General features: G+C 43.3%; 2 protein-coding genes across 4 annotated transcripts in view; one reads left to right on the forward strand and one right to left on the reverse strand.

The window, feature by feature from the left end:
* Positions 1–15,944, reverse strand: LOC109885590 (elongation of very long chain fatty acids protein 4-like). Its single transcript, XM_031816589.1, has 7 exons — positions 15,695–15,944; positions 14,440–14,532; positions 12,506–12,693; positions 11,541–11,621; positions 10,051–10,222; positions 9,427–9,554; positions 1–6,927 (listed from the first exon to the last, which is right to left on the reverse strand). Exons 2-7 carry the CDS (start codon positions 14,504–14,506, stop codon positions 6,586–6,588), a joined length of 978 nt encoding a protein of 325 aa, XP_031672449.1. The 5' UTR covers positions 14,507–14,532; positions 15,695–15,944; the 3' UTR covers positions 1–6,585.
* Positions 15,918–27,243, forward strand: part of LOC116362337 (PRELI domain containing protein 3A) — a 15,475-nt gene continuing 4,149 nt past the window's right edge. For 2 of the 3 annotated variants that reach the window (XR_004207747.1, XM_031816590.1), the window contains exons 1-5: positions 16,010–16,396; positions 18,419–18,587; positions 25,058–25,147; positions 25,257–25,327; positions 26,760–26,862. Coding sequence is in view for 2 of the 3 variants with exons in the window: in XM_031816590.1 (XP_031672450.1) it covers positions 16,365–16,396; positions 18,419–18,587; positions 25,058–25,147; positions 25,257–25,327; positions 26,760–26,862 (465 nt within the window). In the remaining variant the exon portion in view is untranslated. Of the gene's footprint in view, positions 16,397–18,418; positions 18,588–25,057; positions 25,148–25,256; positions 25,328–26,759; positions 26,863–27,243 lie in introns of all 3 variants that reach the window. The other variant, XM_031816591.1, reaches the window with a different exon arrangement.

The raw sequence follows: 27,243 nt of genomic DNA on the forward strand, positions 1-27,243 counted from the left end.
TGTACAGGCATTCTGTTTATTTGTATCTATGAGTTTTGAAATAAATCATGATCATTTTGAAAAGAACGTGCAAGAGAAATATCTGCTCATCATGGCATTCAGTTGGGAACTTTTCCGCCCCCCCCCCCCAAAAAAAGCACAAAAGTACAAAATCACACAGCGTTTAATATATACAACACGCAATAATATACAAATTAAACAAGTCTTCAAGAACACTAAAACACAGAAGAAGAGAGAAAGAAGAAGAAGAGAGAAAGAAGAAGAAGAGGAGAGAAGAGAGAAAATAACTATTTATATTTAAGACAGGAACAATAAAAATCAATAAAAAAACAAGATAATAGCATCTTATTACATGACGTGATACCATGGTTGAATTTGCTGCTCTGGAGTAGACTGTGTCGTGTTGTACTCTACACGTGTCACGGTTAGGTAGAGCACACGGTCCTTCAGTAGCAGTATAATACAGTACACTAACTAAACACATTGACCAGCTGATCTTGCCTGAACAGCGTATCAAATCAATCCAGCAATCGATCATTCGATTTGATTGGTTTGATAAAACAGCGTCTCCCAGTGGACTAGTTGTTTGATTCGCCCTGAAATTCCATAGCAGCAGTCTTCACAGTTACTGTTATGTCTACTTGGCTCTGCTCAACAGCTCCACGTTCACTGAGTAAGACAACTAGTGATATTGTATGTGGAGGCAACCAGGACAGAACAGTGAAATAAAACAAGAAAACATGTCTCTTCTAGATTCCACTGCCTCAAACCGACTGTCTCTTCTAGATTCCACTGCCTCAAACCGAATGTCTCTTCTAGATTCCACTGCCTCAAACCGAATGTCTCTTCTAGATTCCACTGCCTCAAACCGAATGTCTCTTCTAGATTCCACTGCCTCAAACCGAATGTCTCTTCTAGATTCCACTGCCTCAAACCGAATGTCTCTTCTAGATTCCACTGCCTCAAACCGAATGTCTCTTCTAGATTCCACTGCCTCAAACCGACTGTCTCTTCTAGATTCCACTGCCTCAAACCGACTGTCTCTTCTAGATTCCACTGCCTCAAACCGAATGTCTCTTCTAGATTCCACTGCCTCAAACCGAATGTCTCTTCTAGATTCCACTGCCTCAAACCGACTGTCTCTTCTAGATTCCACTGCCTCAAACCGAATGTCTCTTCTAGATTCCACTGCCTCAAACCGAATGTCTCTTCTAGATTCCACTGCCTCAAACCGACTGTCTCTTCTAGATTCCACTGCCTCAAACCGAATGTCTCTTCTAGATTCCACTGCCTCAAACTGAATGTCTCTTCTAGATTCCACTGCCTCAAACCGAATGTCTCTTCTAGATTCCACTGCCTCAAACCGAATGTCTCTTCTAGATTCCACTGCCTCAAACCGAATGTCTCTTCTAGATTCCACTGCCTCAAACCGAATGTCTCTTCTAGATTCCACTGCCTCAAACCGAATGTCTCTTCTAGATTCCACTGCCTCAAACCGAATGTCTCTTCTAGATTCCACTGCCTCTAACTGAATGTCTCTTCTAGATTCCACTGTCTCTTCTAGATTCCACTGCCTCTAACTGAATGTATTTTCTAGATTCCACTGTCTCAAACCGAATGTCTCTTCTAGATTCCACTGTCTCTTCTAGATTCCACTGTCTCAAACCAAATGTCTCTTCTAGATTCCACTGTCTCAAACCGAATGTCTCTTCTAGATTCCACTGTCTCTTCTAGATTCCACTGCCTCTAACTGAATGTCTCTTCTAGATTCCACTGTCTCTTCTAGATTCCACTGTCTCAAACTGAATGTCTCTTCCAGATTCCATTGTCTCTAACCGAATGTCTCTTCTAGATTCCACTGCCTCTAACTGAATGTCTCTTCTAGATTCCATTGTCTCTTCTAGATTCCACTGTCTCAAACTGAATGTCTCTTCCAGATTCCATTGTCTCTAACTGAATGTCTCTTCTAGATTCCACTGCCTCTAACTGAATGTCTCTTCTAGATTCCACTGTCTCTTCTAGATTCCACTGCCTCAAACTGAATGTCTCTTCTAGATTCCACTGCCTCTAACTGAATGTCTCTTCTAGATTCCACTGTCTCTTCTAGATTCCACTGCCTCTAACTGAATGTCTTTTCTAGATTCCACTGTCTCAAACCGAATGTATCTTCTAGATTCCACTGTCTCTTCTAGATTCCACTGTCTCAAACCGAATGTCTCTTCTAGATTCCACTGTCTCTTCTAGATTCCACTGCCTCTAACTGAATGTCTCTTCTAGATTCCACTGTCTCTTCTAGATTCCACTGTCTCAAACTGAATGTCTCTTCCAGATTCCATTGTCTCTAACCGAATGTCTCTTCTAGATTCCACTGCCTCTAACTGAATGTCTCTTCTAGATTCCACTGTCTCTTCTAGATTCCACTGTCTCTAACCGAATGTTTCTTCTAGATTCCACTGTCTCTAACCGAATGTCTTTTCTAGATTCCACTGTCTCTTCTAGATTCCACTGTCTCTAACCGAATGTCTCTTCTAGATTCCACTGTCTCTAACCGAATGTCTCTTCTAGATTCCACTGTCTCTAACCGAATGTCTCTTCTAGATTCCACTGTCTCAAAACCGAATGTCACTTCTAGATTCCACGGTCTCTAACCGAATGTCGCTTCTAGATTCCACTGTCTCTAACCGAATGTCACTTCTAGATTCCACTGTCTCAAACCGAATGTCACTTCTAGATTCCACGGTCTCTAACCGAATGTCGCTTCTAGATTCCACTGTCTTTAACCGAATGTCTCTTCTAGATTCCACTGTCTCTAACTGAATGTCTCTTCTAGATTCCACTGTCTCTAACTGAATGTCACTTCTAGATTCCACTGTCTCAAACCGAATGTCTCTTCTAGATTCCACTGTCTCTAACCGAATGTCTCTTCTAGATTCCACTGTCTCTAACTGAATGTCTCTTCTAGATTCCACTGTCTCAAACCGAATGTCTCTTCTAGATTCCACTGCCTCAAACCGAATGTCTCTTCTAGATTCCACTGCCTCAAACCGAATGTCTCTTCTAGATTCCACTGCCTCAAACCGAATGTCTCTTCTAGATTCCACTGCCTCAAACCGAATGTCTCTTCTAGATTCCACTGCCTCAAACCGAATGTCTCTTCTAGATTCCACTGCCTCTAACCAAATGTCGCTTCTAGATTCCATTGTCTCTAACTGAATGTTGCTTCTAGATTCCATTGTCTCTAACTGAATGTCTCTTCTAGATTCCACTGCCTCAAACTGAATGTCTCTTCTAGATTCCACTGCCTCAAACTGAATGTCTCTTCTAGATTCCACTGCCTCAAACTGAATGTCTCTTCTAGATTCCACTGCCTCTAACTGAATGTCTCTTCTAGATTCCACTGTCTCTTCTAGATTCCACTGCCTCTAACTGAATGTATTTTCTAGATTCCACTGTCTCAAACCGAATGTCTCTTCTAGATTCCACTGTCTCTTCTAGATTCCACTGTCTCAAACCAAATGTCTCTTCTAGATTCCACTGTCTCAAACCGAATGTCTCTTCTAGATTCCACTGTCTCTTCTAGATTCCACTGCCTCTAACTGAATGTCTCTTCTAGATTCCACTGTCTCTTCTAGATTCCACTGTCTCAAACTGAATGTCTCTTCCAGATTCCATTGTCTCTAACCGAATGTCTCTTCTAGATTCCACTGCCTCTAACTGAATGTCTCTTCTAGATTCCACTGTCTCTTCTAGATTCCACTGTCTCAAACTGAATGTCTCTTCCAGATTCCATTGTCTCTAACCGAATGTCTCTTCTAGATTCCACTGCCTCTAACTGAATGTCTCTTCTAGATTCCACTGTCTCTTCTAGATTCCACTGCCTCAAACTGAATGTCTCTTCTAGATTCCACTGCCTCTAACTGAATGTCTCTTCTAGATTCCACTGTCTCTTCTAGATTCCACTGCCTCTAACTGAATGTCTTTTCTAGATTCCACTGTCTCAAACCGAATGTCTCTTCTAGATTCCACTGTCTCTTCTAGATTCCACTGTCTCAAACCGAATGTCTCTTCTAGATTCCACTGTCTCTTCTAGATTCCACTGCCTCTAACTGAATGTCTCTTCTAGATTCCACTGTCTCTTCTAGATTCCACTGTCTCAAACTGAATGTCTCTTCCAGATTCCATTGTCTCTAACCGAATGTCTCTTCTAGATTCCACTGCCTCTAACTGAATGTCTCTTCTAGATTCCACTGTCTCTTCTAGATTCCACTGTCTCTAACCGAATGTTTCTTCTAGATTCCACTGTCTCTAACCGAATGTCTTTTCTAGATTCCACTGTCTCTTCTAGATTCCACTGTCTCTAACCGAATGTCTCTTCTAGATTCCACTGTCTCTAACCGAATGTCTCTTCTAGATTCCACTGTCTCTAACCGAATGTCTCTTCTAGATTCCACTGTCTCAAAACCGAATGTCACTTCTAGATTCCACGGTCTCTAACCGAATGTCGCTTCTAGATTCCACTGTCTCTAACCGAATGTCACTTCTAGATTCCACTGTCTCAAACCGAATGTCACTTCTAGATTCCACGGTCTCTAACCGAATGTCGCTTCTAGATTCCACTGTCTTTAACCGAATGTCTCTTCTAGATTCCACTGTCTCTAACTGAATGTCTCTTCTAGATTCCACTGTCTCTAACTGAATGTCACTTCTAGATTCCACTGTCTCAAACCGAATGTCTCTTCTAGATTCCACTGTCTCTAACCGAATGTCTCTTCTAGATTCCACTGTCTCTAACTGAATGTCTCTTCTAGATTCCACTGTCTCAAACCGAATGTCACTTCTAGATTCCACTGTCTCTAACTGAATGTCACTTCTAGATTCCACTGTCTCTTCTAGATTCCACTGTCTCAAACCGAATGTCATTTCTAGATTCCACTGCCTCTAACCGAATGTCACTTCTAATAATAATGAGTGATGTTTTTTATTAGCATGTACAGTAAACAAGTCTAACTGGCCAAGTTGTAATTGGATAAAGCTTAGCTTGCATTTCAAGAGCTCCAATTTTTTTTAATGCAATCTCAATATGTGGCTAGGATTGCCAACAGCTGAGTCTGTCTTATTGATAAAAATGAACCATTACAACATTTATGGGGCATGTAAACTGACCGATCTCTATCTCTCCTTCTATCTCTCTCTCTGCTTATGGCAACAGTGTGAGTAGGCTGAAGAATTCAATGGCCTACCTCACATAATATGAATTAACAAATCTGGACAAAGGACAAAAATGACAGTATGAGTAAGTCATATTCTTTAAAAGGCATACGTACACATTGAATGTTTAAACTACGTGTGTGTGTGGTGTGTTCCTGTCTCTAGATAGCAGTGTAACTGTTACCAGTGGGTTAGCTAGCTACACACCAGTGAATCAGCTAGCTACAAACCAGTGGGTTAGCTAGCTACAAACCAGTGGGTTAGCTAGCTACACCCCAGTGGGTTAGCTAGCTACAAACCAATGGGTTAGCTAGCTACAAACCAGGGAATCGGCTAGCTACACACCAGTGAATCAGCTAGCTACAAACTAGTGAATCAACGAGTTAGCTAGCTACAAACCAGTGGGTTAGTTAGCTAAACACCAGTGAATCAGCTAACTAAACACCATTAAATCAGCTAGCTACAAACCAGTGAGTTAGCTAGCTACAAACCAGTCAGTTAGCTAGCTACAAACCAGTCGGTTAGCTAGCTACAAACTAGGGGGTTAGCCAGCTACAAACCAGTCGGTTAGCTAGCTACAAACCAGTCGGTTAGCTAGCTACAAACCAGTCGGTTAGCTAGCTACAAACCAGTCGGTCAGCTAGCTACAAACCAGCCGGTCAGCTAGCTACAAACCAGTCGGTCAGCTAGCTACAAACCAGTCGGTCAGCTAGCTACAAACCAGTCGGTCAGCTAGCTACAAACTAGTCGGTCAGCTAACTAAACACCATTAAATCAGCTAGCTACAAACCAGTGAGTTAGCTAGCTACAAACCAGTCAGTTAGCTAGCTACAAACTAGGGGGTTAGCTAGCTACAAACCAGTCGCTTAGCTAGCTACAAACCAGTCGCTTAGCTAGCTACAAACCAGTCAGTTAGCTAGCTACAAACCAGTCGGTTAGCTAGCTACAAACCAGTCGGTTAGCTAGCTACAAACCTCAACACTGCAGTACAGAGAGAGAACATGTTGATTGTTTATTGTTTTCCAGACCAGAAACTACTGAACGTTGGATTAGTTGTAATGACGGTCACCTTGGACACGTCGCGACCTCTTACCAGGGTTGTGGTTATTTCCCTTTCAATTCAGCCAAACGCAGAAAGTTAGCTGAAATTCAAATTTTCCCTAATCAAAGACAATGAGGAAAATTGTAATTTTGAATGTCAGTTTTCTTCATAAATTGACTGAATTGAAATGGAATTGACTCCATCCTCTTACCACACCTTCACCTACAAGTCATGTGCTGTATAGGGAATAGGGTGCTATGTGGAAGGTATAATAAGATCAAACAGCAAGGCCTGTTAGTGCCAGCCTCCTTCAGCCCTACACCCCTCCCCTCTGTCTAATCCCTCTTGGCCCTCCCCTTCCTCTTTCTCCTTCCATTCCCGTTCTCCACCGCCGATGACCTCTCCTTTGCCTCTACCTTGCCCACCACCACCACCCCCGCTCCGTTCCCCAGTCCCTTGGACAGCCCGTTGGAGACCCCGTTGTTAGACAGAGCCTTGGCGGCCTTGGGCTCCCTGGGTTGGCGTGGCGTGCGGCGATACGTCTGGTAGTAGAAGTTAGCGAACAGGGCGATGAAGGTGAGGGCGTAGCAGATAAGGGCATAGTGCATCCAGTGGGGAAACTCACAGTCCATGTAGAGGGACAGAGCAGTGTGGCCGATGGTGACATGAAACTGGACCTGAGGTAGAGACGGAGGGAGGGATCAGTTCAAACCTTATTATATTACAGGGCCTTCTGGGAAAGTAACATGGAACTGGACCTGAGGTAGAGACGGAGGGATCAGTTCAAACCTTATTATATTACAGGGCCTTCTGGGAAAGTAACATGGAACTGGACCTGAGGTAGAGACGGAGGGAGGGATCAGTTCAAACCTTATTATATTACAGGGCCTTCTGGGAAAGTATTCAGACCCCTTGATTTTTAACACATTTTGTTATGTTACAGCCTTATTCTAAAATGGATTAAATACATTTTTTAAAAAACATGTTCCTTATCAATCTATACACAATACCCCATAGTGGCATACAGTATATCACAAAAGTGAGTACACCCCTCACATTTGTGTAAATATTTGAGTGTATCTTTTCATGTGACAACACTGAAGAAATGACACTTTGCTACAATGTAAAGTAGTGAGTGTACAGCTTGTATAACAGTGTAAATTTGTTGTCCCCTCAAAATAATTCAACACACAGACATTAATGTCTAAACCGCTGGAAACAAAAAGGAGTACACCCCTAAGTGAAACTGCCCTGCGGCCCAGTCGCCGATCCTTTTGTGATATACTGTAAGTATTCAGACCCTTTACTATGAGACTCTAAATTGAGCCTAGGTCAGGGAAGTGACCAAGAACCCGATGGTCACTCTGACAGAGCTCCCTAGTTCCTCTATGGAGATGGGAGAACCATCCAGAATGTCAACAATCTCTACAGCAGTCCACCAATCAGGCCTTTATGGTAGAGTGGCCAGGTGGAAACCACTCCTCAGTAAAAAGGCACATGAAAGCCCACTTGGAGTTTGCTAAAAGGCACCTAAAGGACTCTCAGACTATGAGAAACAAGATTCTCTGGTCTGATGAAACCAAGATTGAACTCCTTGGCCTGAATGCTAAGTGTCACGTCTGGAGGAAACCTGGCACCATCTCTACGGAGAAGCATGGTGGTGGCAGCATCATGATTTGGGGATGTTTATCAGCAGCAGGGACTGGGAGACTAGTCAGGATTGAGATAAACGGAGCAATGTAAAGAGATATCCTTGATGAAAACCTGTTCCAGAGCACTCAGGACCTCAGACTGGGGCGAAGGTTCACCTTCCAACAGGACAACGTCCCTAAGCACACAGATAAGACAATGCAGGAGTGGCTTCGGGACAAGTCTCTGAATGTCCTTGAGTGGCCCAGCCAGAGCCCGGACTTGAACCCAATCTAACATCTTTGGAGAGACCTGAAAATAGCTGTGCAGTGACGCTCCCCATCCAACCTGACAGAGCTTGAGAGGATCTGCAGAGAAGAATGGGAGAAATCCCCCAAATACAGGTGTGACAAATTTCCGTTAAAAAAAATATACATTTTCAAAAATGTATATATTTCACCTACAAGTCATGTGCTGTATAGGGAATAGGGTGCTATGTGGGAGGTATAATAAGATCAAACAGCAAGGCCTGTTAGTGCCAGCCTGTCTGAGATATTGTGAGTAGATTGATGAGTCGGGAAAAAAACATTGTAACGTAACAAAATGTGGAATAAGTCAAAGGGGTCTGATTTCTTCTCGAATGCTCTGTACAGTACGACAGGGCTATTCAACTGTGGACATGTAGAAGGCAATCTGAGGGAAGAAGGTGAGACACAACCTTTCTGGTTTTCATGATCTCTCCAGGTAGAGAAGAAGAACAACTTCTGCCTTCGAGGTTCATTAACTGAATAGTCCAGCAACCCAGTAGTTATGATATGACAATGCCATGACTGACTTACTGTAAATCCATCAGAATCAAGTTAGACAGACTTACTGTAAATCCATCAGAATCAAGTTAGACAGACTTACTGTAAATCCATCTGAATCAAGTTAGACAGACTTACTGTAAATCCATCAGAATCAAGTTAGACAGACTTACTGTAAATCCACCAGAATCAAGTTAGACAGACTTACTGTAAATCCATCAGAATCAAGTTAGACAGACTTACTGTAAATCCATCTGAATCAAGTTAGACAGACTTACTGTAAATCCATCAGAATCAAGTTACAGACTTACTGTAAATCCATCAGAATCAAGTTACAGACTTACTGTAAATCCATCAGAATCAAGTTAGACAGACTTACTGTAAATCCATCTGAATCAAGTTAGACAGACTTTACTGTAAATCCATCTGAATCAAGTTACAGACTTACTGTAAATCCATCTGAATCAAGTTAGACTGACTTTACTGTAAATCCATCAGAATCAAGTTAGACTGACTTTCTGTAAATCCATCTGAATCAAGTTACAGACTTACTGTAAATCCATCTGAATCAAGTTAGACTGACTTTACTGTAAATCCATCTGAATAGTGTTAGACTGACTTTACTGTAAATCCATCATGAATCAAGTTAGACTGACTTTACTGTAAATCCATCAGAATCAAGTTAGACTGACTTTACTGTAAATCCATCATGAATCAAGTTACTGTAAACGAATCTCTTACCATCTGTATAACAGTCAGGTATTTCTTCCACCACAGGTACTTCTGGATCTTGGGTCCAAAGGAGGCCAGCCCATAGTACAGATACATCAGGACATGGATGGCTGCGTTCATGTGTGCACCAAAGAATGCTGCAAAGGAGGGGGGGGGGGGAACCCATCAGATAATGTGATGAGGTCCATTACCAAATTACCAATAACACATGAATTTCTAATAAAAGGGAATGCAACACGTTCCTGCTTTGGGCTACAGTTCAACGCAGAAGAAGAGATTCCTTTTTTCTAAAAAAGGAAGTAGCTGGTTAAGTATTTTTTTTAAACAGACAAGTAGAGGGGATACTCACACTGTCCACCAGCGACCCAAAGGAAGTTGCTGGGTTAAGTATATAAAAAACAGACAAGTAGAGGGGATACTCACACTGTCCGCCAGCGACCCAAAGGAAGTTGCTGGGTTATGTATATAAAAACAGACAAGTAGAGGGGATACTCACACTGTCCTCCAGCGACCCAAAGGAAGTTGCTGGGTTAAGTAAAAACAGACAAGTAGAGGGGATACTCACACTGTCCTCCAGCGACTCAAAGGAAGTTGCAGGGTTAAGTAAAACAGACAGGTAGATGGGACACTCACACTGTCCTCCAGCGACCCACTTGATGCCGATCCACCAGAGGGTGAACATGGAGCAGTGGTGGTAGACGTGTAGGAAGCTGACCTGGTTAAACTTCTTCCTCAGGATGAAGAACACTGTGTCCAGGTACTCTACTCCTTTAGAGACGAAATACCACCACAACGCTGCTGCTATCTGTGAAGGGGGCGGGGACATTAGTATCATCTAGGAAGATTTGGACAATTATCTCCAGACAGGTTATATTTCATAACTTAAGGGGGTCGGGGGTCATGACCTCTCCAGAGGGGGGGGGGTAAGTTTTATGCGTCTGCTAGAATCTGTCGACTAGACTATAGCCTGATATGACCCCTGACCTTTGACCTTCCATCATCAACAATTGGACACAAAATGGTCGCTGACGACAGAGAGGAAGAGGTGAAGTGAAAGGGATGACTGGGCCCAAAATGTGTCTTCTTCTCTAGCAGGTGGGGTTTATTCATTATTGTTTTACTCAACGGTCATTTTTTTTGGGGGGGGGGGCGGTTCCCTCCCCAAGCAAGAACTTTTTATATGGAGGTCAATGAGAGTGTCGAATTTCGTCAACAAAAACTGTAATGGCTTATTTGATACATGAGGCTTAATTGATCGAATAGAACACTCTATTCCTGTAGTTCACACGTATATCTGCCCTCTCATTGGCTAGATCGGTGTCACTTGATCTTGCCTCCTTCCGACTGCCTTCCATTTTTTTAAATACATTTTTTTGTCATTGTTAGAGCGTCCACTTGAGTATCTGGTTAGTATAATGGATCATCTGTGTGGACGTGGCATGCTGCCTGGTGTAAACGTCATGGAGAAGTAGCTAGGTAAAACTGACCCCCCTCCCTGCTGGCTCCGTCTGTCTGATAAGAGGGTTTGATCAGATGAATAAAGCCTGATCATGTTTCTTAACGTCTCCCAGAGGTGAGGGAAAGAGAGAGTGGGTGTCTAATTTCATGATCCCAGTCGCTGCAAGGATCAAGGCCAGCCAGCATCTCCCAGTTACTGGTCATACCTGTACTACTGGTCACACCTGTACTACTGGTCACACCTGTACTACTGGTCATACCTGTACTACTGGTCATACCTGTACTACTGGTCATACCTGTACTACTGGTCACACCTGTACTACTGGTCATACCTGTACTACTGGTCATACCTGTACCACTGGTCATACCTGTACCACTGGTCATACCTGTACTACTGGTCACACCTGTACTACTGGTCACACCTGTACTACTGATTATACCTGTACTACTGGTCACACCTGTACTACTGATTATACAGGCGTCCGACTGGGTTTAAATACTACCGTTTGCTCTATCCTGTCCAGAATACCAGATGAGTTGGGGTTTGCAATTTTGTGAATATTCTATATGATGCCTGTCCATTGCATCAAGCCACACAAAAGATTTTGAAATGATTTCAAATACTGCTTGAACCCAGGTCCCGGGTCGTTTCTGGGTGAACTCACCCGGACTTCATTGGGGTCGTCTGAGTAGTCAACAGACTGGCAGATGTAGCTGTAGCCGGCCGCCCGAGCCGCCAGGAAGAGCTGAGAATAGAAGAGATCACCACACACTTTATTGAGAGAGAGAGAGAGAGAGAGAGAGAGAGAGAGAGAGAGAGAGAGAGAGAGAGAGAGGGGAGGAGAGAGAGAGAGAGAGAGAGAGAGGGGAGGAGAGAGACAGAGAGAGAGAGACAGAGAGAGAGGGGAGGAGAGAGACAGAGAGAGAGAGAGAGACAGAGAGAGAGGGGAGGAGAGCAACAAAGACAGAGAGAGAGAGGAGGAGAGCGACAGAGACAGAGAGAGAGGGGAGGAGAGCGACAGAGACAGAGAGAGAGGGGAGGAGAGCGACAGAGACAGAGAGAGAGGGGAGGAGAGCGACAGAGACAGAGAGAGAGAGAGAGGAGGAGAGCGACAGAGACAGAGAGAGAGGGGAGGAGAGCGACAGAGACAGAGAGGGGAGGAGAGCGACAGAGACAGAGAGAGAGACAGAGGGGAGGAGAGTGACAGAGACAGAGACAGAGACAGAGAGGGGAGGAGAGCGAGAGAGACAGAGAGAGAGACGGAGAGACAGAGACAGAGACAGAGAGAGAGAGAGGGGAGGAGAGAGAGAGAGAGAGAGCGACAGAGACAGAGAGACAGAGAGACAGAGAGAGGGAGGAGTGGAACTAAGAGCAGACAGATTTCAACGAATGGAAACAGGGAATCTAAGGAGACACAACTAAATTACACTTTGAAATGTTTTATGAACGCTCAAAAATAAAAAAGGTGAAAGTGAAATAAAATATTCAACAACTCTTGGAGGACAATGAAAGACGACTTAAATTAGTCTCAAGTCTCTAGTGATTAAATGGAGAAACTGGCCAGACCAGCAAAGACACACAGTATTTGGTTCTGGGTGATGAGATTGAAATGAAAGATGAAGCGTCCACCTCTTTGCAGATGAAGACGTTGAAGATGACCATGCTGAAGTTATAGAAGATGAGTGTCTTCTTGAGCTGGAAGGGTTCTCTGTTCTCCATGTACTTGGGCCCCAGCCACAGGAACAGCAGGTAGGAGGAACTGATGGCCAACGTTGGGAGGGGGTTGTCCATCAGGGGCCATTTCTCCACTCGCTTGTCTTGGTGGACAGTACAATATACTCAGTATTACTGGCATGATAAAAGGTGAGAAATACAAACATCTGACATTTCTTCCTCTACACTGAACAAAAATAGAAACGCAACAAGTAAAGTGTTGGTTCCATGTTTCATGAGTTGAAATTTTTTAAATCACCAAAATGTTCCATACGCACAAAAAAACATTATTTATCTCAAATTTTCTTCACAAATGTTGTGCCCATCCCTGTTAGTGAGCATTTCTCCTTTGCCAAGATAATCCATCCACCTGACAGGTGTGGCATATCAAGAAGCTGATTAAACAGCATGATCTTTTACACAGGTGCACCTTGTGCTGGGGGACAATAAAAGGCCACTCTAAAATGTGCAGTTTTTGTCACCCAACACAATGACACACAGATGTCTCAAGTTTTGATTGAGCGTGCAATTGGCATGCTGATTACAGGAATGTCCACCAAAGCATGTTGCCAGAGAATTGAATGTTCATTTCTCTACCATAAGCCACCTACAATGTTGTTTTAGAGAATTTGGCAGAACGTTCAACCAGCCACACAACAGCAGACCAGGTGTAACCACGCCAGCCCAGGACCTCCACATCAGTAAAATAACTAATAATTGTGGCCTGTTGCGTTTTATATTTCTGTTCAGTATAGAAAGAGAAAGAGACGTGTCATCTGAGATTGAGATTCTCGCAAACCAAGATCAAGACGAAACCTCAATGACTGACACACACACACACACACACACACACACACACACACACACACACACACACACACACACACACACTGGCACCGAATGACACAGACACACACACACAGGCACTGAATGACACACACACACACACACACACACACACACACACACACACACACACACACACACACACACACACAGAGACAATGACTGACACACACACACACACACACACACAAACAATGACTGACACACACACACTGGCACTGACTGACACAGACATATATACACACACACACACTGGCACTGAATGACACACACACACACAAACACTGGCACTGAATGACATGCACACACACACACACACACACACACACAGACAATGACTGACACACACACACACAAACAATGACTGACACACACACACAAACAATGACTGACACACACACACACACATACACAGACTGGCACTGAATGACACAGACACACACACACAGAGACAATGACTGACACACACTGGCACTGACTGACACAGACATACACACATACGGGAGAGTGTGAGGATTACTACCTGTAATTACTACCTACACACACACACACACACACACACACACTGGCACTGACTGACACAGACATACACACATACGGGAGAGTGTGAGGATTACTACCTGTAATTACTACCTACACACACACACACACACACACACTGGCACTGACTGACACAGACATACACACATACGGGAGAGTGTGAGGATTACTACCTGTAATTACTACCTACACACACACACACACACACACACACACTGGCACTGACTGACACAGACATACACACATACGGGAGAGTGTGAGGATTACTACCTGTAATTACTACCTACACACACACACACACACACACACACACTGGCACTGACTGACACAGACATACACACATACGGGAGAGTGTGAGGATTACTACCTGTAATTACTACCTACACACACACACACACACACACACACACACACACACACACACACACACAGACACACATACGGGAGAGTGTGAGGATTACTACCTGCGATGGTAAGGGCCCATTTATATAAATTAATGGTATCATTTATCAGATGTGTGGTGAGCTCCATCTTTGCAGGCCAGTATCTGAGTTCCCCTGGCAGAAAGACACACACAGAAGACAGCAATAGAGCTCAGTAACACATCCTCAGGTGTTTAACAACATCCCCCCCCCCCCCCCCCCCCCTAGAGCGCGTGGATAACGACGTGTGATTTAATGATCTCTGAACTGAAGCCTAAATATGACGCCCCCCCCCACCATCTGTTGAGGAGGTCATCCTCTCTGACAACTTCTACAGTATTACTGGGATGAAATAGGCGCTATAGAGCTACTTGGAATAACTCAGGGTTTCATTCAGTCAATTAAGCCATTTCATTTAGGCTATTCTTATTCAACAACATTTCTCAACACAAGTTAAAAGATGAATCTACAGTCCTTCCGCACATTCTGATGTGAAGTAAGCAAATAGACGTCCATCAATATCTATCCGTTCCTGACAGACCGCGGTGGGGGGAGAGAGGATGTCGGGGGGCGACACTGCGCTGCAACTGTTCTGTTCTGCTCCGTGACGTGAACGTTGAATGGTCCTCTATTCTAGCGACGCACAAACCCCGTGAGCATGTCAGCAGCTTTTTGACTCCGTTCGGTCTGACTGTCCGCACCGCCCGTTAACCGGAATCCCATCTGTAGTCCTATGCTATTTCATTCAAAACTACAATTAGATGTTACATTCGACATGTTTTATATCCAACCAGGTCATTGCACGGTGCGCGAGCAGAGTAGTAATAATATAGTATATTGGCCTAGAGCGCGTGGATAACGCCGTGTGATTTAATGATCTCTGAACGGAAGCCTAAATATGACGCCCCCCCCCCCCCCCTCCTCCTTCTGACTCGCAACCAGGCAGCATCTGCACGAACCGAAACCGTATTTCATCTGATGGGAATAAAGCATTACGACCAATTAAAATATAGGCATATTACAAAAAATATATATCTGGATATTTGAGTTGGGTAGAATAGGCTATATAGATGATTAGCATATCCCACTGGCCCTCCACGTCACTGTGATAACACGGCAATGTGCTATTCATTGATCATACACGGACCATTTCCCCGCATCCTATAATTTGAGCCATAAAATAAAGAACAACTAGCAAGCTAGCTAATCAAGCTAATTGTATCCAGTAAAATAAGTCACATCCACCGAAACTCTGCGCACTAGTATTTGATGAGAATGAAGATTCTTGTTATCTTACCGTGTCGACAGATTGGGTTTATATATACGGTCCTTTTATTGTGACATTCAGTACAAGGTCATGTAATCTAACAGATCCACAGTTTCGGCTACCAAAAACCCTAATATATATTTTTTATATCCGTGGTTATGTTCCTATAGAAGACGAGTTAACATAACGGTGGAACAGAGAAATCCGTTAGAGAGGCAACATAATGACCGCAACCCTTTTCACTGCAGCTGGAAACGGTTCTCCGGTGCGACTCGTTGGACTGATGACGGACACGGTTTGATGGTGCGCATGCGTAGATCTGTAGTCGAATGCAGCAGTAGTGGAGACAGGGAATATGTAACCGGTATTTTTTTTTTTACCGACCTCTCCGTTGTGATCTTGGTTGTAAATCATAGGCCACCTGAGCATTTCTCCATCCTCGATCTGTGCGCGCTATGAACCGTGTATGTGGATATCTTGCTCAGTGTTTTATAGCCTTATACGTACCGGCCTAGTTGAGTCGTAACGAAACGACCTGAAGTCCCTTTTATTTGTGATGATCGTTTCTACTTGTTGTCTATGGACCGGATCCACCGTACAATGATAGGCACGGAGGATATGTCCCGGTAGAACATGGGCCTGTAACGAACCGATATTTCTAACATTCTCCTATAAGGAGAAGGACAGAGAAAACGGAAAGATGAAGATCTGGAGTACAGAACATGTTTTCAGGTTAGTAGGCCAAGAGTCTCTAAACCGAGCATATCGATAGGCTAGTTTACCGCTACCGTTAAATACGTTAAATTAGAATTATTTGAATCTCTATCGTTCCAAATGTTAGTCTACATTAAGAGGCTTGTCGAAATGAGCGCAGAGCAGCGATGCGATCCTACATTGGTTCCCTCTCCCATTGAGCATGTGAGGGATACGGTGTTACTATTGAGGTCCCGGTGTTGTGCCGAAAATCTCCCCACCTGACAGAATTTGAACCCAGTATTTTTTGAAAGTGTCAGGATAATAATTCAGCCATAGTTGTTCTGAAATGTTTATTGCTTTTGACAACATTTGACTCCCTCCTCTATGTTTCATACAACACACATATATTAAATTATTAATCTCGGTTGCCTTTCCTAACGTGAAGTTTGTTCTATAGAAAGTATTTGGCTAAGGAAATTATAGGGGGGGGGGAAAATTCTGTCAGGGGGGTGATTTTCGGCACAACACCAGTTTTATAAAATATCACTGTCACACAAACGTTTGAACATGTCTGTTACGTTGTTCTACAATGTGTCAGTTGTGTGAAACGAGTGGCCAAACGTTTATGATTAAAGGGATAGTGGCCAAACGTTTATGATTAAAGGGATAGTGGCCAAACGTTTATGATTAAAGGGATAGTGGCCAAACGTTTATGATTAAAGGGATAGTGGCTAAACGTTTATGATTAAAGGGATAGTGGCCAAACGTTTATGATTAAAGGGATAGTGGCCAAACGTTTATGATTAAAGGGATAGTGGCCAAACGTTTATGATTAAAGGGATAGTGGCCAAACGTTTATGATTAAAGGGATAGTGGCCAAACGTTTATGATTAAAGGGATAGTGGCCAAACGTTTATGATTAAAGGGATAGTGGCTAAACGTTTATGATTAAAGGGATAGCGGCCAAACGTTTATGATTAAAGGGATAGTGGCTAAACGTTTATGATTAAAGGGATAGTGGCCAAACGTTTATGATTAAAGGGATAGTGGCTAAACGTTTATGATTAAAGGGATAGTGGCCAAACGTTTATGATTAAAGGGATAGTGGCCAAACGTTTATGATTAAAGGGATAGTGGCCAAACGTTTATGATTAAAGGGATAGTGGCCAAACGTTTATGATTAAAGGGATAGTGGCTAAACGTTTATGATTAAAGGGATAGTGGCCAAACGTTTATGATTAAAGGGATAGTTCATTCAAAATCACCCATTATACTCTAACACCAAACTTAATTGAGCCACAAGGTGGTCCTGTGTAGTTCAGTTGGTAGCACATGGCACTTAGAAAGCCAGGATAATGGGTTTGATTCCCGGGACCCATCTATATGTAGCATGTAACATGTATGACTGCCAGTTGCTTTGGATAATAGCATTTGCTAAATGGTATACATGATTGAAACAACCCATTTTGAAGATAACTACAGGTCTAATGATTATGACATTGCATGACCATTTCATCTTGTTTAGTAACCTGGCTGTTATTCTGCTTTAGTAATTGGGCCATATTCACAATGTTTAACCTGGTGTGTCAAAGGACCGTGTTACCATGTTTAGTGACCTGACTGATTTTCCTGTACTTAGAGACGGTGATCAAGGCAGCGATGAGAAAATACCCTAACCCCATGAACCCTAACAGTCCTCCTCCTCTCTGTCTATCTCTCTGTCTCTCTCTCTCTCTCTCCCTCTCTCTCTCTGTCTCTCTCTCTCTCTCTGTCTCTCTCTGTCTCTGTCTGTCTGTCTGTCTCTCTCTCTCCGTCTCTCTCTGTCTCTCCGTCTCTATCTCTCTGTCTCTCTCTCTGTCACTCTCTCTGTCTCTCTCTCTCTGTCTCTCTCTGTCTCTGTCTCTCTCTATCTATATCTATCTCTGTCTCTCTCTCTGTCTCTCACTGTCTCTCTCTCTCTGTCTCTCACTGTCTCTCTCTCTCTGTCTCTCACTGTCTCTCTCTCTCTCACTGTCTCTCTCTCTCTGTCTCTGTCTCTCTCTATCTCTCTGACTGTAGCTACCCGTGGGAGACGGTGATCAAGGCAGCGATGAGGAAGTACCCTAACCCCATGAACCCTAATGTGGTGGGAGTGGATGTGTTGGACAGGAACCTGGATACCGACGGACGGCTCCACAGCCACAGACTCCTCAGCACCGAGTGGGGCCTGCCAGGCATCGTACGAGCGGTCAGTAAGCTGCTGTCTGTCTGTCTCGGTCTCTCTCTCGTCTGTCTGTCTGTCTGTCTCTCTCTCTCTCTCTCTCTCTCTCTGTGTCTCTCTCTCTCTCTGTGTCTCTGTCAATTCAATTCAATTCAAGGGCTTTATTGGCATGGGAAACATGTGTTAACATTGCCAAAGCAAGTGAGGTAGATAATATAGCAAGTGAGGTAGATAATATAGCAAGTGAGGTAGAGTGTCTCTCTCTCTCTCTCTCTCTGGAACGTTGCTTTAGTCTGTCAGTCCTCTCTCTCTCTCTCCTAGTCTGGTGTCTCTCTCTCTCCTAGTCTGGTGGTACAGTCTGTCTGTCTCTCTCTCTCCTAGTCTGGTGTCTCTCTCTCTCCTAGTCTGGTGTCTCTCTCTCTCCTAGTCTGGTCTCTCTCTCTCCTAGTCTGGTGGTACAGTCTGTTTGTGCCTCGCCAATTAAACAGAGGTTGTTCTTAGACCTGGACACTTGGGTTAGCTCTCCAAGCTAATACCTGGGCTTCGGCTCAGTGCACAAACACAGTCTAGCGTGGTGCCGACCTCTCATTAATGAGCTTTTTTCACCCACAGGACTGCCGACCTCTCATTAATGAGCTGTTTCACCCACAGGACTGCCACCCTCTCATCAATGAGCTGTTGTCACCCACAGGACTGCCACCCTCTCATCAATGAGCTGTTGTCACCCACAGGACTGCCACCCTCTCATCAATGAGCTGTTGTCACCCACAGGACTGCCACCCTCTCATCAATGAGCTGTTGTCACCCACAGGACTGCCAACCTCTCATCAATGAGCTGTTGTCACTCACAGGACTGCCACCCTCTCATTAATGAGCTGTTTCACCCACAGGACTGCCGACCTCTCATTAATGAGCTGTTTCACCCACAGGACTGCCACCCTCTCATTAATGAGCTGTTTCACCCACAGGACTGCCACCCTCTCATTAATGAGCTGTTGTCACCCACAGGACTGCCGATCTCTCATTAATGAGCTGTTTCACCCACAGGACTGTCCAGCCTCTCCTCAATGAGCTGTTTTCACCCACAGGACTGCCGACCTCTCATTAATGAGCTGTTTCACCCACAGGACTGCCGACCTCTCATCAATGAGCTGTTTCACCCACAGGACTGCCGACCTCTCATCAATGAGCTGTTTCACCCACAGGACTGCCGACCTCTCATCAATGAGCTGTTTCACCCACAGGACTGCCGACCTCTCATTAATGAGCTGTTTCACCCACAGGACTGCCGACCTCTCATTAATGAGCTGTTGTCTGTTTTTTTATTAGTCTCCCTAGTCTCGGTAAATCCCTTAACACTGTCGTGCCGTTAAAACCCCATGATGCCGGCCGTTTCTGAGATACCGGAACCCGGCGGGCCTGGCACCGACGATCATCCCACGCTCAAAGTTGTTTAGGTCCCTCGCCCCATCCTAACGTTCGATCAAACAGTAACTGAATGCCTCGACGACCGGCCGCCTGCTTTCTAAAACAAGCCACGCCCACGTGACTCACTGTCTGTAGGAGCGAACCATTTCTGTGAACGGGGGGGGGTTATAACTTTATAAACTGGTCTCTGTGTAGGTATGTATATACACTACCGTTCAGAAGTTTAGGGTCACTTAAAAATGTCCTTGTTTTCCATGAAAAATATACATGAAATGGGTTGACAAGATTATAAATAATGATTTTTAATTGAAATAATAATTGTGTCCTTCAAACTTAGCTTTTTGTCAAAGAATCCTCCATTTGCAGCAACTACATCCTTACAGACCTTTGGCATTCTAGTTGTCAATTTGTTGAGGTGATCTGAAGAGATTTCACCCCATGCTTCATGAAGCACCTCCCACAAGTTGGATTGGCTTGATGGGCACTTCTTACCCACGGTCAAGATGCTCCCACAACAGCTCAATAGTGTTGAGATCCGGTGACTGTGCTGGCCACTTCCTTATAGAGGTGACTGCTTCTTCCCTAAATAGTTCTTGCATAGTTTGGAGCTGTGCTTTGGGTCATTGTCCTGTTGTAGGTGTAAATGAGTTCCAATTAAGTGCCGTCCACAGGGTATGGCGTTGCAAAATGGAGTGATAGTCTTCCTTCTTCAAGATTCCTTTTACCCTGTACACATCCCCCACTTTACCAGCACCAAAGCACCCCCGGACCATCACCCCCAGACCCCCACCCCCAGACCATCACCCCCAGACCATCACCCCCAGACCATCACATTGCCTCCACCTCCCCCAGACCATCACATTGCCTCCACCTCCCCCAGACCATCACCCCCAGACCATCACATTGCCTCCACCTCCCCCAGACCATCACCCCCAGACCATCACATTGCCTCCACCAAAGCACCCCCAGACCATCACCCCCATACCATAACATTGCCTCCACCTCCCCCAGACCATCACCCCCAGACCATCACATTGCCTCCACCTCCCCCAGACCATCACCCCCAGACCATCACATTGCCTCCACCTCCCCCAGACCATCACCCCCAGACCATCACATTGCCTCCACCTCCCCCAGACCCTCACCCCCAGACCATCACCCCCAGACCATCACCCCCAGACCATCACATTGCCTCCACCAGGCTTGACAGATGGCGTCAAGCACTTCTCCAGCATCTTTTAATTTTTTCTGCGTCTCACGAATGTTCTTCTTTGTAAACCAAACACCTCAAACATAGATTAATCTGTCCATAACACTTTTTTCCAATCTTCATCTGTTCAGTGTCTGTGTTCTTTTGCCCATCTTAATATTTTATATTTATTGGCCAGTCTGAGATAAGGCTTTTTCTTTGCAACTCTGCCAAGAAGGCCAGCATCCCGGAGTCGCCTCTTCACTGTTGATGTTGAGACTGGTGTTTTGCGGGTACTATTTAATGAAGCTGCTAGTTGAGGACTTGTGAGGCGTCTGTTTCTCAAACTAGACACTCTGATGTTCTTGTTCAGTTGTGCACCGGGGCCTCCCACTCCTCTTTATATTCAGGTTAGAGCCAGTTTGCGCTGTTCTGTGAAGGGAGTAGTACACAGCGTTGTACGAGATCTTCAGCTTCTTGGCAATTTCTCGCATGGAATAGCCTTCATTTCTTATAACAAGAATAGACTGATGAATTTCAGAAGAAAGGTCTTTGTTTATGGACATTTTGAGTCTGTAATCGAATCCACAAATGCTGAAGCTCCAGATACTCAACTAGTCTAAAGAAAAGCCAGTTTTATTGCTTCTTTAATCAGAACAACAGTTTTCAGCTGTGCTAACATCATTTCAAAAGGGTTTTCTAATGATCAATTAGCCTTTTAAAATGATAAACTTGGATTAGCTAACACAACGTGCCATTGGAACACAGGAGTGATGGTTGCTGATAATGGGCCTCTGTACGCCTATGTAGATATTCCATTAAAATAAATCTTCAGTTTCCAGCTACAGTCATTTACAACATTAACAATGTCTACACTGACCTGAATGCTTCTAGAGTGTGTGTGTATATAGACTGACCTGAATGCTTCTAGTGTGTGTGTATATAGACTGACCTGAATGCTTCTAGAGTGTGTGTATATATAGACTGACCTGAATGCTTCTAGAGTGTGTGTGTATATAGACTGACCTGAATGCTTCTAGAGTGTGTGTGTATATAGACTGACCTGAATGCTTCTAGAGTGTGTGTGTATATAGACTGACCTGAATGCTTCTAGTGTGTGTGTATATATAGACTGACCTGAATGCTTCTAGTGTGTGTGTATATATAGACTGACCTGAATGCTTCTAGTGTGTGTGTGTATATAGACTGACCTGAATGCTTCTAGAGTGTGTGTATATATATAGACTGACCTGAATGCTTCTAGTGTGTGTGTATATAGACTGACCTGACTGCTTCTAGAGTGTGTGTATATATAGACTAACCTGAATGTTTCTAGAGTGTGTGTGTATATAGACTGACCTGAATGCTTCTAGAGTGTGTGTATATATATATATAGACTGACCTGAATGCTTCTAGAGTGTGTGTGTATATATAGACTGACCTGAATGCTTCTAGAGTGTGTATATATATAGACTAACCTGAATGCTTCTAGAGTGTGTATGTATATATATAGACTAACCTGAATGTTTCTAGAGTGTGTGTGTATATATAGACTGACCTGAATGCTTCTAGAGTGTGTGTATATATAGACTGACCTGAATGCTTCTAGAGTGTGTGTATATATAGACTGACCTGAATGCTTCTAGAGTGTGTGTGTATATATAGACTGACCTAAATGCTTCTAGAGTGTGTGTGTGTATATATAGACTGACCTGAATGTTTCTAGAGTGTGTGTATATATATAGACTGACCTGAATGCTTCTAGAGTGTGTGTGTATATATATATATAGACTAACCTGAATGCTTCGAGTGTGTGTATATATATAGACTGACCTGAATGCTTCTAGAGTGTGTGTATATATATAGACTGACCTGAATGCTTCTAGAGTGTGTGTGTATATATAGACTGACCTGAATGCTTCTAGAGTGTGTATATATATAGACTAACCTGAATGTTTCTAGAGTGTGTGTGTATATATAGACTGACCTGAATGCTTCTAGAGTGTGTGTATATATAGACTGACCTGAATGCTTCTAGAGTGTGTGTATATATATAGACTGACCTGAATGCTTCTAGAGTGTGTGTGTATATATAGACTGACCTGAATGCTTCTAGAGTGTGTGTGTATATATAGACTGACCTGAATGTTTCTAGAGTGTGTGTATATATATAGACTGACCTGAATGCTTCTAGAGTGTGTGTGTATATATATATAGACTGACCTGAATGCTTCTAGAGTGTGTGTATATATATAGACTGACCTGAATGCTTCTAGAGTGTGTGTGTATATATATAGACTGACCTGAATGCTTCTAGAGTGTGTGTGTATATATAGACTGACCTGAATGCTTCTAGAGTGTGTGTATATATATAGACTGACCTGAATGCTTCTAGAGTGTGTGTGTATATATATAGACTGACCTGAATGCTTCTAGAGTGTGTGTGTATATATATATAGACTAACCTGAATGTTTCTAGAGTGTGTATATATATAGACTGACCTGAATGCTTCTAGAGTATGTGTATATATAGACTGACCTGAATGCTTCTAGAGTGTGTGTATATATAGACTAACCTGAATGCTTCTAGAGTGTGTGTATATATATATATATATATATAGACTGACCTGAATGCTTCTAGAGTGTGTGTGTATATAGACTGACCTGACTGCTTCTAGAGTGTGTGTATATATAGACTAACCTGAATGTTTCTAGAGTGTGTGTGTATATAGACTGACCTGAATGCTTCTAGAGTGTGTGTATATATATAGACTGACATGAATTCTTCTAGAGTGTGTGTGTATATATAGACTGACCTGAATGCTTCTAGAGTGTGTATATATATAGACTAACCTGAATGTTTCTAGAGTGTGTGTGTATATATAGACTGACCTGAATGCTTCTAGAGTGTGTGTATATATAGACTGACCTGAATGCTTCTAGAGTGTGTGTATATATATAGACTGACCTGAATGCTTCTAGAGTGTGTATATATATAGACTGACCTGAATGCTTCTAGAGTGTGTGTGTATATATAGACTGACCTGAATGCTTCTAGAGTGTGTGTGTATATATAGACTGACCTGAATGTTTCTAGAGTGTGTGTATATATATAGACTGACCTGAATGCTTCTAGAGTGTGTGTATATATATAGACTGACCTGAATGCTTCTAGAGTGTGTATATATATAGACTGACCTGAATGCTTCTAGAGTGTGTGTATATATAGACTGACCTGAATGCTTCTAGAGTGTGTGTATATATATATAGACTGACCTGAATGCTTCTAGAGTGTGTGTGTATATATATAGACTGACCTGAATGCTTCTAGAGTGTGTGTGTATATATATAGACTGACCTGAATGCTTCTAGTGTGTGTATATATATATATAGACTGACCTGAATGCTTCTAGTGTGTGTATATATATAGACTGACCTGAATGCTTCTAGAGTGTGTGTATATATAGACTGACCTGAATGCTTCTAGAGTGTGTGTATATATATAGACTGACCTGAATGCTTCTAGAGTGTGTATATATATAGACTGACCTGAATGCTTCTAGAGTGTGTGTATATATAGACTGACCTGAATGCTTCTAGAGTGTGTGTATATATATATAGACTGACCTGAATGCTTCTAGAGTGTGTGTGTATATATATAGACTGACCTGAATGCTTCTAGAGTGTGTGTGTATATATATAGACTGACCTGAATGCTTCTAGTGTGTGTATATATATATATAGACTGACCTGAATGCTTCTAGTGTGTGTGTGTATATAGACTGACCTGAATGCTTCTAGAGTGTGTGTGTATATAGACTGACCTGAATGCTTCTAGAGTGTGTGTATATATAGACTGACCTGAATGTTTCTCTTGTAGATCTTGGGGACCGGTCATACCCGGACGTACGTCAAGGAGCACTCCATCGTGGATCCCGAGGAGAAAAAGATGGAGCTTTATTCAACTAATGTGAGTGGAAAGCGGTCCCCTTCTCTTGTATAAATCAGGTTTCTGTTGTTGTTGGTATCTTCATGAACGTTTCATACAAATTCTTGTCTTCTTCTTCTTCGTCCCGCAGATAACTCTAACCAATCTGGTGTCAGTGGATGAACGACTGGTTTACAGACCTCATCCAGACAACCCAGAGGTGTAAGTAGAAAGAAAGCCCCAACCTAGCATGCTAACACATTACAACCTAGCATGCTAACACATTACAACCTAGCATGATAACACATTACAACCTAGCATGATAACACATTACAACCTAGCATGATAACACATTACAACCTAGCATGATAACACATTACAACCTAGCATGATAACACATTACAACCTAGCATGCTAACACATTATAACACATTACAACCTAGCATGATAACACATTACAACCTAGCATGCTAACACATTACAACACATTACAACCTAGCATGATAACACATTACAACCTAGCATGCTAACACATTACAACCTAGCATGATAACACATTACAACCTAGCATGGTAACACATTACCACCTAGCATGATAACACATTACAACCTAGCATGATAACACATTACAACCTAGCAGGATAACACATTACAACCTAACATGATAACACATGATAACACATTACAACCTAACATGATAACACATGATAACACATTACAACCTAGCATGATAACACATTACAACCTAGCATGATAACACATTACAACCTAGCAGGATAACACATTACAACCTAGCAGGATAACACATTACAACCTAACATGATAACACACGATAACACATTACAACCTAGCATGATAACACATAACACATTACAACCTAGCATGATAACACATTACAACCTAGCATGATAACACATTACAACCTAGCTTGATAACACATGATAACACATTACAACCTAGCATGATAACACATTACAACCTAGCATGCTAACACATTATGACACATTACAACCTAGCAGGATAACACATTACAACCTAGCAGGATAACACATTACAACCTAGCAGGATAACACATTACAACCTAGCATGATAACACATTAGGACACATTTATAACAACCTGGTATGTGTCGTTTCCACTTACCTCATTTACAAATGAATATTAACTTGTACAGCAACTATCTTGTTCCACCCTCCACCCCTCCTCTGTCCCTCTCAGTGCTGTTCTAACTATCTTGTTCACCCCTCCTCTGTCCCTCTCAGTGCTGTTCTAACTATCTTGTTCCCCCCTCCACCCCTCCTCTGTCCCTCACAGTGCTGTTCTAACTATCTTGTTCCCCCCTCCACCCCTCTGTCCCTCACAGTGCTGTTCTAACTATCTTGTTCCCCCCTCCACCCCTCCTCTGTCCCTCTCAGTGCTGTTCTAACTATCTTGTTCCCCCCTCCACCCCTCCTCTGTCCCTCTCAGTGCTGTTCTAACTATCCTGTTCCCCCCTCCACCCCTCCTCTGTCCCTCTGTGCTGTTCTAACTATCTTGTTCCCCCCTCCTCTGTCCCTCTCAGTACTGTTCTAACTACTTGTTCCCCCCCCACCCCTCCTCTGTCCCTCTCAGTGCTGTTCTAACTATCTTGTTCCCCCCTCCTCTGTCCCTCTCAGTACTGTTCTGACCCAGGAGGCCATCATCACAGTAAAAGGAGTCAGTTTGAGCAGTTACCTAGAGGGAATGATGGCCCTCAGAATGTCAGCTAACGCCAGAAAGGTGCTGTTGTAACCCTAACCCCATACAGTATAACCATACCTCAGAATGTCAGCTAACTCCAGACAGGTGCTGTTGTAACCCTAACCCCATACAGTATAACCATACCTCAGAATGTCGGCTAACTCCAGAAAGGTGCTGTTGTAACCCTAACCCCATACAGTATAACCATACCTCAGAATGTCGGCTAACTCCAGAAAGGTGCTGTTGTAACCCTAACCCCATACAGTATAACCATACCTCAGAATGTCAGCTAACTCCAGACAGGTGCTGTTGTAATAAGTTACTCTACAGAATCTCGTTAAGCGATACTCATGTAACAATCCCTGAGCATGTTCTGCATGCAGCGTTTAGCCTTTATGCTTTCCTGACTGAAGAGAGACG

Source organism: Oncorhynchus kisutch, unplaced genomic scaffold, assembly GCF_002021735.2.
Source record: "Oncorhynchus kisutch isolate 150728-3 unplaced genomic scaffold, Okis_V2 scaffold829, whole genome shotgun sequence".
Taxonomy (NCBI): Eukaryota; Metazoa; Chordata; class Actinopteri; order Salmoniformes; family Salmonidae; genus Oncorhynchus; species Oncorhynchus kisutch.

Bases quoted from the DNA above. Each gene is read 5' to 3' on its own strand.
- LOC109885590 (XM_031816589.1), bottom strand. From the start codon at position 14,506: ATGGAGCTCACCACACATCTGATAAATGATACCATTAATTTATATAAA. The intron at 10,223-11,540 runs GTGAGTTCACCC...CCCCCTTCACAG, and splicing joins ACGACCCCAATGAAGTCCGG to ATAGCAGCAGCGTTGTGGTG. The intron at 9,555-10,050 runs GTGAGTGTCCCA...CCTCCTTTGCAG, and splicing joins GTGGGTCGCTGGAGGACAGT to CATTCTTTGGTGCACACATG.